This window comes from Branchiostoma floridae, chromosome 8 (assembly GCF_000003815.2).
Source record: "Branchiostoma floridae strain S238N-H82 chromosome 8, Bfl_VNyyK, whole genome shotgun sequence".
NCBI classification, from domain to species: Eukaryota; Metazoa; Chordata; class Leptocardii; order Amphioxiformes; family Branchiostomatidae; genus Branchiostoma; species Branchiostoma floridae.
In genome coordinates, this window is record NC_049986.1 from 15,039,643 (window position 1) to 15,052,184 (window position 12,542).

Consider the following 12,542-nt stretch of genomic DNA (forward strand, 5'->3'; position numbering starts at 1 on the left):
CTGTTCTGCATGCTGCAACAAGTATATTCCATCGCCACCCAGATTTCTCCCATGTTTGTCTTGTCTACTTCACGCTACTTCCGTTTTATGTCTATTTTTTGTTTTCTTCACTTCCTCCTACACCTATGACATTGATAAATCGAGACAATTGCTGCCCTGACAAGATGTGTAGTAAACTGCTCTGCAGCCAGCTTGTGATAGATGTACTGCTCCTTGAGATGACGGAAGGCCATAAAGCAGTGACATTCATGTTCACATCAACATTGCTGCATTCGCTTATAGATTTGGGTAATAATTGATATATACTGAACTCACCTGGAAGGCAACATTGTGGACCAAGTACGCCTTTGTCAGTGTCAGGTCAGTCAGGTTGCCAGAAGGACTGGTCACCACGGGAAGGTCACCGAACACGAACGCCGAACCTTCGTCGGCAAACTTGATGAAACCTTCGAACTTCTCACCCAGAAAGTTGAAGGTCTCGAACCCGACAGAAGTTCTCAGGACGAAGAGACCGAGACAGAACTGCAGTGCGAGACCCCACAGCACAGGTCTCCATCTCACCTGAGGTTGCAAAGATAAATTCCACCATTAAACGCCATGAGAAAATACATCGTATCCGTCAAATAACAACTTTGTTCATAAATTCATGAAACAATGATATTTCATTTCTTGACGAAGCCCCGACACCTCCTTTTGGCGACGTCTCGTCTCAGTGGCAGAGCCGATAGTAGATAATCATTATCATCCCTGTGGTGTTTTGTTCAGCCCTTACCTGCCCAGGATGCTTGGAACACAGGAAACAGATGAGGAGGATGGTGACGTAGCCTCCTATGGAGACGAGCTGGTCCGGATATTTGGCAGTCTCTAAACCCAGAAACAGACCGATACATAGCAGAGCTCCCAAGAGCACCAACCTACAGACGATCAGATATACAAAATAGATATCGGCAAGTTGCCAGGTTTGACAGATAAAGAGTCCAAAAGATACATGGTGTTGATGCTTGAGGGTCATGATATGATTTGCTGCATACCGATAAAGAATTTCTAATTTTCTAACGAACTGAAGGCGCACAGGAAAAGACCGGATCCACAAAGTTTCTATTACTAAACTGGAAAGTAAAATTGAATATTTCATTGGCCTTCAAAATCAAATCGCGGACCATAAAGTACAAATTTTGGAGACTATTACTACTAGGATTCAACAAGCAAAATTAAAGCTTACCATTTCATGTATCTCCATGACGGTTTTACTGTCCTTACACAAGGCTTCAAATAGTTCTCTGCGATTTTAGGGCCCCATCTGTCCCGCGCATGCGCGTACATGAGGTAAACCAGCACCACCAAGGTCATTACCAGAAGTGCGAAGGACTGACAGAAGTTCAACACCAGAGCGGAGATCAGGAATGCCACGTACAGGAGAATCAACAGCGCTACAAAAACCCGTTTGATCGTTCTCTTGTGAGTGAATAAGAAGGTTTTGTATGCGGCGCTCCAATCTGAGAGAGTTTTCGTAACTACGTTGCCGTGCACATGCGGTGGTTTCGTCGTTTCATTGGTCACTTCCTTTTCTGTTTCTTCAAGGTCAACGTCTTTTACAGGTGTCAGGTTCGACAATTCTGTGACGTCAACTCCCACCTGCGTGTCGTCCGGCTGTGGGTTCATCGACATGATTGTGTTTTGATGACGTCAGTCCGGAAGAACGAAAAGTGCTTGTTCACTTGCCGAGACAGTTAATACTCCTGCAATGAAATATCAACAACCTTTTCCGTATTTGTTGTTAAGCGTAATTTCTTTAAAGAGTGATAATGGCAGAGAAGAGTTAAGGAAGGGGAAGCATGGAAACTAAGCCGAAAAGAAGAGACATTCCCTTTACATCATACTTTTTGCTCCCAAAAGCTGCCCGGTCGGGCCTCGGTTTGGAAATGTGACGTAGGCCTTATTGGGCCACGGTGCGGGCCGGGCGACCTAGTACCTCTCAACCAGAACCCAAATATTTACTGAGTACACGATGTAACTAGCTATCTCCTGCATCGCATTGTTTTGAATCAATGCCTTGCTCAAAGTGAAATGATACCATAGCATAGCATAGAATGCGACCTGTTACTAGACCCCCTCCTGAACTAGCGGTAGATCCCGATGCGGCTCAGACCATTTAAGGTCAAGGCGGCGACACATGTGCATGTCGCAGAGGGTGTTGCTAGCTAGCCTACTAGGCTAGTATATACTTATAAAAATCCACAGACTGTAACTGGCTGTGTTTGATATGTGACAATTAATGGGCCTTTAAAATCAATGTAGTTTTATCGGTAAGCATATGCAATCTTTGTTAATCGTACATTAATCGACACTTCTACCTTTTCCCTACCTTTTAGTCCCCAACAAGCCCCATTAGGACCACTTGATCACGTTTGTTGACATTCGGGCGTTTAGTCGTTCTCACTGCGATAGCAATGGTGGCTATAGCCTTGTCTGTTATGTTGACCCAAAGTGAACGTACCTGTCCAAACCCCTGGAGTCAACCTGAGTGTGCCTTTAGTACGGTAGATAACTTTACCAACAATCCTCGCTCTCCAGACTTGCATTTGCTGCCGAGGCACTGCCCTCCCCAAACAAATGTGATTTGACCTTTCAACCGTGTTACGACTTTGGACCGCAGACCGCCGCTGTGTGGTTGCCACAAAGCTACATAAGCACCAGGCCTGACAGGTTTGTCAGCTGGTTCAGGACAGTCTGAGTCTGAGTCGATCAGCCGTTATAACTGCACGACGCACCAGCTTCTGAAATGGGGTGAAGGTTAGCTATGCGTACCGACATCGAGCGAGACAATGTTTATTTGGAGCCATGAAAATTCGCCCTTAAATGGTTTTCAGCCCGGGTGCGCATACTTTGGCCACGTAAAAAAGCTTATCTCGTTGGCCGTATGAATACAACTAACCAAACACATCAGGTATACGTATCCGCTAGAAGTTGGTCGAAAATTCTTTAAACTTTGAAACTATATTCAATATTTGCAGTATATTTGATACTAAGTTAAGTACTTTAGGAATAAATAATACTGCACGACTATTGCTTTTATAAAGATGATAAGACCACATTTATTAGAGACGTCATAATATTTGTTCAGGGTCGAATATTTACCAGTATCTTCCCAAAGACGCTTTAAGATACGCACGAAGACTGGTTAGAAAATAGCCCGAATATAGCAGTGTTCTAATCAAAGATATTGGTTCTATCGTAAAAATAATAGACCTGATATTGCTGACTGTGTCATATTCGATCCATGTAATTTTGAAATCATGCCCTTGGACAATTTTACCGGAAAAAAAGGTTACTGAGAATTAACTTAAGTAAGAACAATCAGAAAACAAACAGAAATATGGTCTTTTAAACCGAATGCTTTTGTTGTTCATCATTCTACCATTATCTGATATTGAGCTTTTTATGCCCTTGATCACACTTTAATGTGCTGTCCTGCTTGGCTGGTGACGTCACTTATCCTCGAGTTCTTCATCTGCCTACGTCACCAACTGACGCGGAAGGATCCGTTGCTGAGCCTCTCTATGCTGAAACCGTGCAGGTCCAACAGCCGCGCCATCCACTCTGTGATGTCCTCCTTCACTACCACGTTACTCTTCGGGATACTGGCGGCTTGGACCATCTGTGCCTGAGAAGTTGAAACAAAAGATAAAACAATGATAGCCATAAACTTACCCTTATAGATTGATCAAGGGACGGCAAAACCATGATAGGATCAAGGGACGGACGATAAACGGAGGTAATGCCTCATGTATTAAGTCCTTGACTTATCAAAAGCAAAAAATACTGATAAAGATATGTTAACAACTCCCATTCCACCCACCTTGTCAAGCAATACATTGTCTTGTCATACAAATTATGTCTCATACAAACGTCCTTACAAGTTTACATACGGCGAGGGATATTTGGGTAATAAGATATAACACAGTATTTTCATCCCTCTAACAGTCACAAAGCTAGATAATATAGCGGAGAGGCACCTTTATTTTCTGTAGTCTCATCTGTTCCCCAATCCGGCGGAGCTCGTGAGAAGTGGGGAAGCTGTAGCTAGCCAGGAGTGACGAGTCGGGTGTTGTCAGGGACATCTGTGCTAGTGGTCTATGTAGGAGGGACAGTTGGTTACAGTTTACTCGTATACACACTCAGTCACGATGCCATCACTACCCGTGTACGAGTCACCGTAGAGTAGAGTATCGTGAGTGGCTTGAAGTTAACGTTACATCACATTAGAACAGAACGAAAACGGGGGGAGTAAGACGAATAACAACAACCTGACTTCCAAACATATCTATGTATTAAGACGTTAAAAACGTACTAACCTATCTAGCGACAACTCTTCCTCTTGTATCACTTTCTCTGCCTTTTCCATGTTTTCTGTTGTTGTTTTTTCTGACCTTCTGTTTGGGCGATCGTCCCGGGGACGGTTGCGGTTGGGACGATCGCGTTTGCTCTGTGACGTGCCGGGCATGTTCTATAGAACAGCGCCGTCGAGCGGCTGTTCTTTGAATGACGCTCTTGTGCGATAGACCGTTACTAAGGAGATGTTCTGTTCCGTAAGCAACACATCATACTGTAAACACATAACTGTGATACCGATACATATAAGCTCGTTTTCCACATTATAAAGTGTTTCTCACACAAGGATGTCGTTGTTGGACAGCTGTATAACGTCTGTAGTGAACATGTTTCATTATCTACTGTACCTCAGCAAACCTGGTTCACATTGTCCAGCCACCAGCAAGCCTGCGATCTAAGTGACTAACAGTATTTCTCTAGCCTGGGTACCATCCGGAAAGTAGTTCGCTCCGGCGTTCATTATATACTATATACAGTCGCTTCTAGCTCTGACATTCATTATACACTATATACAGTCGCTTCTCTGTGTTTCCAGCATGGATAGCAGAAGCGAACATAGGAGCGAACTACTATCCGGATGGTACCCAGGCTAGTATTTCTCAACATTTGTTCGCAAAAATAATGAGTGAACAATGCAAAAGCTTCACCACAACTAAGAAAGGACTTTATTTCTGTAGTGAAACGTTGCGATTTTGAAAATATCACGATGTTAAAACTGTATCAGCGTCTACATTTACGTTGGTAACATTTACAACTTGTTCAGCTAAGTAATAATAATATAGCTCCTATGTGGTCCTATTCTAACAGAAAGTTTTGGTTCACTAGCACGGTTTACGTCTGCAAATCTCACTTATAATATTATTATAACGTTACCATATGTATAAAACAATGGGATAACCTATTACACGAATTTGAAGTACAGCCTATTGCATGAAGTTTAAGCATGGAAAACGAAACAATTATATCAACACTTATAACGTTATAATTATTTGCATAAATAGATTAAGATATACAAAGCTGTAAATGTGAATAACCAAGCTAAGACGCGACCATCCCGCAATATCTAAATAATGGTTCACTTTCATTTACTTTCAATATCCATTAGGAGGAAAATCCAATCTTATCACCAGCGAGTTCCTCACAGCGCCGTCGTAGCGTACTTTTGTCCCTTCTTGTATCGCCGTTTTTCCTTAGGGATGAGGGAGTGGTCGATAGCCTTCGCCATCTCGGTTTTGTTGGCGTCCTCATCATCGAACTGCTCCTCTAGACACTGCAGCAGGAGCTGGAGTTTCACCGTCATCTTATCTGTCAGGAAATACAGGGTGGGAATTTTGGTTTAATAGCAGTTTATCAATGGTGAAAAATAATGTGTTTTTGCAATTATCAGAGATAGTCTGCTTTCCGTTGCTGTTAGTATCATCTGAGGCGTTTCTTATTTTCGATAACTTCGTGAATTCTATACGATATACATGGTCTGCAGGCTAAGCCAAAGATGGGCAAACTTTTCTATGTACACATCAAACCCTATCATATTTGTGATAATATGAAATGATTATAACAGGTCTTATTTGCATAGCCTTATTTGTAACTAACGTTGCCTTTTTGTAATTACGTTTGTTTCACAATGCAATAGTCTTTATAGCAAGTCTTTTAGTGAGCGCTACGATTTCATGGACACTATGTTCCTTAGACACCACGCTGGTGGCGCTGCTGCTGATGGAGTCCTTTTAGAAAGCGAACTTCGAATTCAAGCATACAAACAACCTACGAGCGGCATGAAGCAAAGCCCCACCTTACCTATACAGTTCTGTAGCCATGCGGGTTTCTTGACGCGCACCAGCCAGTAGACCGGAAGTCCCGTGGCAGTGATACCGAGGCCCGTTGCCATGGCAACGGGCGAAGAGTAGCCAGACATGGTAACCATGGCAGCGCAGCAGGTGGCGAACACGACAGGGATCCACACAGGGTACTGTGGAAATATAGATTTAACGATTCAGTCACGATGATTTCCAGAAAGTTTACATAACTTTACATGGCAACGTGGCTGGAGGTAGGCAGCCGCTGTCCATGGTGCTGAAATCATTTCAACTTATTTCATCAACAATGGGACTTTCCTACAAAGCTGTTCAGCAAGAAATCTATCCGTGCCTTTACTAAAAGCAATGTTAAGAGTATTTCTTCTCCAGTTCAGTAAATATCCTGTCTTTTTAATGCCATGCAAATATGCCACAATTCTAGAATTAACCGTTGTGTTTTTTGTAGTATGTAGGAGGTTAACCGTTGCGGCCGATCTTGCTTCTCAATCATTTCTTGATACTGAACATGTGGCGGGAAAATTGCGTTAAAAAGATACCTACCCGTATGGGCCTGTGTCGGTGGGGCTGCTTGTACCGGAGCCAGGGGATGGCGAGGGTTGACATCCCGATAAACAACCACCGCACGGAGCTCAGGAACGTGATCAGCTGGGATACATCCTTTATCGCTAGCATACCCAGGGAGATAGGACACTGGGATAGACAAACAACACGTCAATAACAAGTCTTATAGATGTTTTAAACACCGTACCCGGGCAGATAGAACACTGGCATATAGACACATGTATACAACATGTGACGCACACGTCATGACGCGTCAATAACAAGTCACTAAACACCCGTACGGTACCCCGGGAGATAGGACACTGGGATGGGCACACCACACGTCATTAACACGTCACTGACATGTCACGCACGACAACATACTCAGAGAGACGGTATAATGAAATAGATACATAAAATATTACTAACACGCCATACGCTTCGCTATCATGTCATTTACGACCAATATGTCGATGGAGATAGGACACTGGGATAGACTTACAACACATCACTAACATGTCAAGGCGCGTAAATAACGACCAAGGTGCCCAGAGACATGGAATGAATATTGAGATAGTCAGACATACAACAGATATCAATATTAAAGGCCTGTTCACTAGACGGCGACCGGTTAGTGACCGAAATTGGATTTGTGTGATTACGGATATTATGCAACAATCGCAGCCGACAAATACGCAGCAGTCACAGCCTGCAGTGGCAAGATTGCTTTGTTACATTGGCTCATTGTGTTAACCGCATGCCCACGACACTGAGAAGTTGATAAATTGACCACCATAACTGACCAGTAGAAGGATAGCAGGCATTGGTGTACACTTGGTCACGTGAAGCGTCTTCAGGATGGTGGGCAGGGTGCCGTCTCGTGCGCCTGCGTACATCACTCTATGGCAGGACAGGTTTAGCTGAATAAGTCATAGAATAACGGAAAACACACACACACACACACACACACACACACACACACACACACACACACACACACACACACACACACACCACAAACACAGAGAGAGAGAGAGAGAGAGAAACACACACACACACAGACACAGGCACTGACACACACAAACACACGCACACACACCGCTGCATAAAGACGTGTGGGACAGACCAGAGTCATACAAACAAATACTGTTTAACCAATACTTCTATTCTTAGCATACCAACTAGGGTGTCCCCAGCCTTACCGTGATGTAGCCAGGAAGATCCCGTTCGCGACCCCGACACAGGAGATCAGCACGGCGATGGGAACCGTCCAGCCCAGGGAACCCATGGCGCTTTTCGCAAAGGTCTGTAACGGTCAAATTCAAGAGAAGATATCAAGACTACAACATGATACATTTTTATGCATTCTAAGACATTGTTGTGTGTGCAAGTGAGACGAAATTTCCTCATCTACCACTCATGTAAAAGTTTAGACTGTTTTGAAAATATCAATGTTTATCTCGATTATCTACTCAGTACTCTTCGGCTGTACAAATTAATAACGTCACATAAAGAACTCATCCTTCAGCTAGTATGGCTAGAAGGCCTTTCTGTGACATCACTATTACACGGGTATTTGCCCCACCGGAAAGCACTAAGGCGTACTCAAAATACAATTTTTTTACGTGAATGATCTAGAAACCTTCATCTCACTGACATTTTGTTATGAAGCATTCTCTTAACCTCACTGCTGTCTAGTCGAAGTCTTTGGTATAATCTGCTCCAGCGATACGTTACAGTCTCGACTGTATGAAAGATAAAAAAAAACATACCACAGCCACTGCAGACGACTCGATGACGTCATGTGCTGACATGACGATGTGATAGGCGAAGATGGTCAGCAGATACATGGCAATTATGACTACTTCTCCCACAATCATGGCACGTGGCATCGTCCTGGGGACCGAAAGGAAGAGGATGAAAAATAGAAGGAGAAAAGGAAACAGAAGAAGAAACTCTATGACACAAAAACACTGTCAGATACAATATGAGCCAATTCATAAGAAAGTATTACAGTTCAGGAAGATTGTAAGTTAGCCAAGCTTCAATTCTATACGTTTTGCTTAGCGTAACACCGCTAACAAAACAATATATTATGTATACGCGTACGCAAATCAGCAAACTCTGCATGTAATCATTTCCTTGGCAGGCAAATTAGTAAATTATGCGGTAGATGTGTGAGAACTCACTTCTCCGGCCTATGGATCTCCTCTGTAACGGTGTTGAGGTAAAACCTGGAGGCAAAGGTAAAATATATCATGATTCATGATATGGAACGTAGCTCTTGATATGTTCCTTTATGAAAGGCTTAAACTTTTTATACTTAACTGTTCACCGCTGGTCATGCAAGAGCTATCTACTGATAAGCACGACTATAGCATTTTCAGAGCACAACATATCAAACCCGGATGTTCCGCTGCAGTACCATACAAAGCCATTAGGGTGCCTATCATCGAACTTAGTTTTTCCGACGACAACCCACATACTAAATGCCATGACAACTTATCGAGTTATGCTGCCCACAGACAGACAGACAGACACAAACAAATAAACAAACAAACAAAAGAAGATAATAAAACAAGGCAGTGGGAAATGACTGAGATGAATAAGTCCCTTACCATCCTGCATAGGCGAACATCCCGCTATAGAACGCCTGCGAGAGTTTGCCTGGATCCAGCGCTGGACCATCGAACGTGAAGTACTCTAGCTTGCCGTTTCCTGAGAAGATGTTAAAGATGGTACTATGATATCGTTTATCAAACCTTGGATAGTGACTGGAGTTTTTTTATTATCTTTTAATGTGGATTCCTCTTTAATGTACGTTTCCATGATAAGTACATAACCAGCTGAAACCTGTGGGAACATTCAGTGCTGGTATCCGTAGTTTTTAATACTAAACATTGGAGAATTATTCCACAAGTGTCAAACCCAAAACATTTATGATCACACTTCTATGTCACTATCGTATACATCTTTACTCACCGAACCAAATTTCAAGTATCCCTGCAAAGATAATCAGGAACAGTCCCGCCACTTTGCCCACGGCGCAGAAGTCCTGCACTTTGGTGGCCCAGCTCAGCCGGAAACAGTTCACAAACGTCAGGAGAACTGAGGAGGGACGGTCCGGCGGAATTAGTCTCTTTATCTAATCTCCAACCAGATCCACGTTGCGTAATGTATAGTATCAAACTTCCCGTTTGACTCCCTTAGCCGGCTATACTCCCTGGTCAGCTTTGATACTATCTTATGACATCATAGGATCTGCTTGGAGATTACTCTTTATCATTCTAGGTTTAGGACCGCATTGTCAACAGCGACACCTAGCTGCAGTGTTGGGTATAACCGGTAAGTATTACCCTGAGGAACGTGACAGACGGTCACCAAAACGTACCTGGCAGTCGTATTTTATATATCATTGTTGTGAATATAAGACCTTGTTATCCATCGTTTTCATTGTTTAGCAAATATATACATGTGTATATTTGGGATGATGGAGGTCTGTTCCCTGCCACCGCTAGGATTGACGTAGATGATGCACAGGGGGTGATTTTAATTGCTGTTATTTCGTAAACAAAGACTGCTGGCGAGTTCCTAGAAGCCTATTACATATAAGTAGCAAATCACAACTCAATTAGACACGCGATTACTCAGGAATTAGCACTTAATTATTGGTACTTTAACACAAAACACATTCTGAAAACATCACGAGTGATTCCAACAGTGTGAAAGAAATCCCCACGAGTGGTATAAACATAGGCCCCTTTCTCCACTAATGACCTCCAACCTATCATTCAATGCTGACTCTCAACCTATAATTGTATAATTGGCGTAAACAAGTCTACATGTCGCTGGGTACATAGCGTTGCCATCTGTTGTCTGTGTATGTGATTTACTACTATGTGGTCGTAAATCAAACCTGTTTCAACCAAAGACCAAAAAGAACACTTGGTGGATATCTTCATTGTATCTGAGTCTTTGTGTCACTAATGGCGTGCAGATAGTGCCAAGGTAGTTCTAGCCTCGGGCTGAGGGCGTTGTTGCGGTCAGGTAGATAAAAAGGGTCACCAAGGGTGCTCACGGCTTCTATGCTGTGCACTCTCTCAAACATGCCATTACCAAGTTAAACACACTCGGTGATAGGGGGAGGATCACCAAGAATGTACCCTGTAATGTCAGAAACAATGTGGCCCAGGGGATCTTCGATGTGCTCGAAGGGGTGTCATCCAAAACGTCCGGGAGGACAGTCTGATAGCTATACTGCAGTCCCCGTCAGTAATGTGCAAGCGGGGATTCGGACATGCTTAATTAGTCAAGGACGTTATATTCCTATATGATATCCTTGCTTTAGGGTATATATTATCAACTATATTCCTTTGTTTTGTAACCTTTGTATGTATGGAATTTGAATGGCTTATAGATTACATGATGCTTACATGTACAGAATGTTGTTGTTTCTACGTTGGAATTTTTGGCCCAATGTCCGCTTTCTTGGCCTTAATTGCTACCTTGGTGTGCTAATCTTGTACACTGTTTTCATAGCTTAGCTATGTATAGTCATGCCAATCTTAGTTAAGTATTACACCATGTTATGTTGACCTACCTGGGGTTTTGCCTCAATGAGGTAGGCGTCGGGTTTCCTATTGTCCTGTAACTCTGGCTTTGTTTTTAAATTCCGACAGCTAACGTTATAATTAGTATATGCACATTTCACACATACCAATGATGTATTGCTTTTACTTGTATTCATGTTTGTGTGTGTATGTGTTTGGGTGAGAAGGTGTGTATATTTGTGTGTGTGTGTTTGTGTGTGTGCGTTCCTTTCTTACTCTCTCTTACGTCGTATAATCAGATGTATGGGTCTTAAAAACCTATAAGCAGCATTTCCGTGTCAATAATGTATCATTTGCAGCAAATATATAAATGAAAATTTGCGTGGTTTGGATTGGATTGTCTAAATCATCTCCTTTGATGATTGATCATCTTTACCTTCAGTTGCACATAGTCGCATAGTATGAAACTACCACCACCCATACCTACCTATAATGGCTGCAGCCAGCAGATTGACCGGTAATGCCGGCGGGTCGCAGTACTCGAAGAACGGTTTGACGCAGTAGGTAGCGGCTGTTCTAGAGAGGACGGCTATCACTCCAGGCCGGATGATGATCATCTGTGTCCACAGTCGCAGGAAGGCAAGGATCGGTCCGAACGCTTCCTTTATGTAGGCGTAGTCGCCGCCGCACCTCTGTAAGGTGGTGCCGAGCTCGATGTAACTCAGCGCCCCCAGCATGGTGATCACGCCGCAGATACTCCACACAATCATGGCCATGCCGACAGACCCAGAGTTGATGAGGATACCCTTGGGGGATATGAAGATACCGCCGCCGATGGTGCAGCCGACCACGATGTTCATGGCTTTGAAGACCCCGATGTTGCGCCTCAAGGCGACGGGCTTCTCGAGCTCAACGAACTGCCGGTTGACTCCCGTCCCCTTCACGGGCAGACGGTGCTTCCGACGTGCGCCGACCGACAGCATAGCTGGTGCAGAGAGCTGCGCTTGTCAACGTTCCAAAATCTCACCCCAAGTCACCAAAATACCCTTCGGGTAGGACAAAAGACTGGAGACAGATTTCGCCGTGTCTTTGCTAGACTCTGTGACAGAAGACGGATACTGCAGTGTTGGGAAAAGGAGGGACCGGGCTTGAGTCCTTGTCCTACCTTGGTTTCTTGACGTTTTCAGACAAGGACACTTAAGGACGCCTTCTCACAGTAGCTTGTCCCTGGCTGCACTGGCTG

At 43.6% G+C, this 12,542-nt stretch overlaps 2 protein-coding genes across 2 annotated transcripts; both read right to left on the reverse strand.

Annotated features, from left to right (window-relative positions):
* Positions 1-276: 276 nt before the first annotated feature.
* Positions 277-4,550, reverse strand: LOC118421804 (solute carrier family 28 member 3-like). The gene is made up of 6 exons (XM_035829305.1): positions 4,356-4,550; positions 4,017-4,134; positions 2,498-3,664; positions 1,223-1,739; positions 773-914; positions 277-561 (listed from the first exon to the last, which is right to left on the reverse strand). Exons 4-6 carry the CDS (start codon positions 1,666-1,668, stop codon positions 277-279), a joined length of 873 nt encoding a protein of 290 aa, XP_035685198.1. The 5' UTR covers positions 1,669-1,739; positions 2,498-3,664; positions 4,017-4,134; positions 4,356-4,550.
* Positions 4,551-5,008: 458 nt separating this feature from the next.
* LOC118421273 (cystine/glutamate transporter-like) lies at positions 5,009-12,529 on the reverse strand. The gene is made up of 10 exons (XM_035828494.1): positions 11,787-12,529; positions 9,732-9,857; positions 9,368-9,467; positions 8,939-8,983; positions 8,522-8,645; positions 7,952-8,055; positions 7,553-7,649; positions 6,750-6,899; positions 6,190-6,361; positions 5,009-5,697 (listed from the first exon to the last, which is right to left on the reverse strand). Exons 1-10 carry the CDS (start codon positions 12,280-12,282, stop codon positions 5,531-5,533), a joined length of 1,581 nt encoding a protein of 526 aa, XP_035684387.1. The 5' UTR covers positions 12,283-12,529; the 3' UTR covers positions 5,009-5,530.
* Positions 12,530-12,542: the final 13 nt, after the last annotated feature.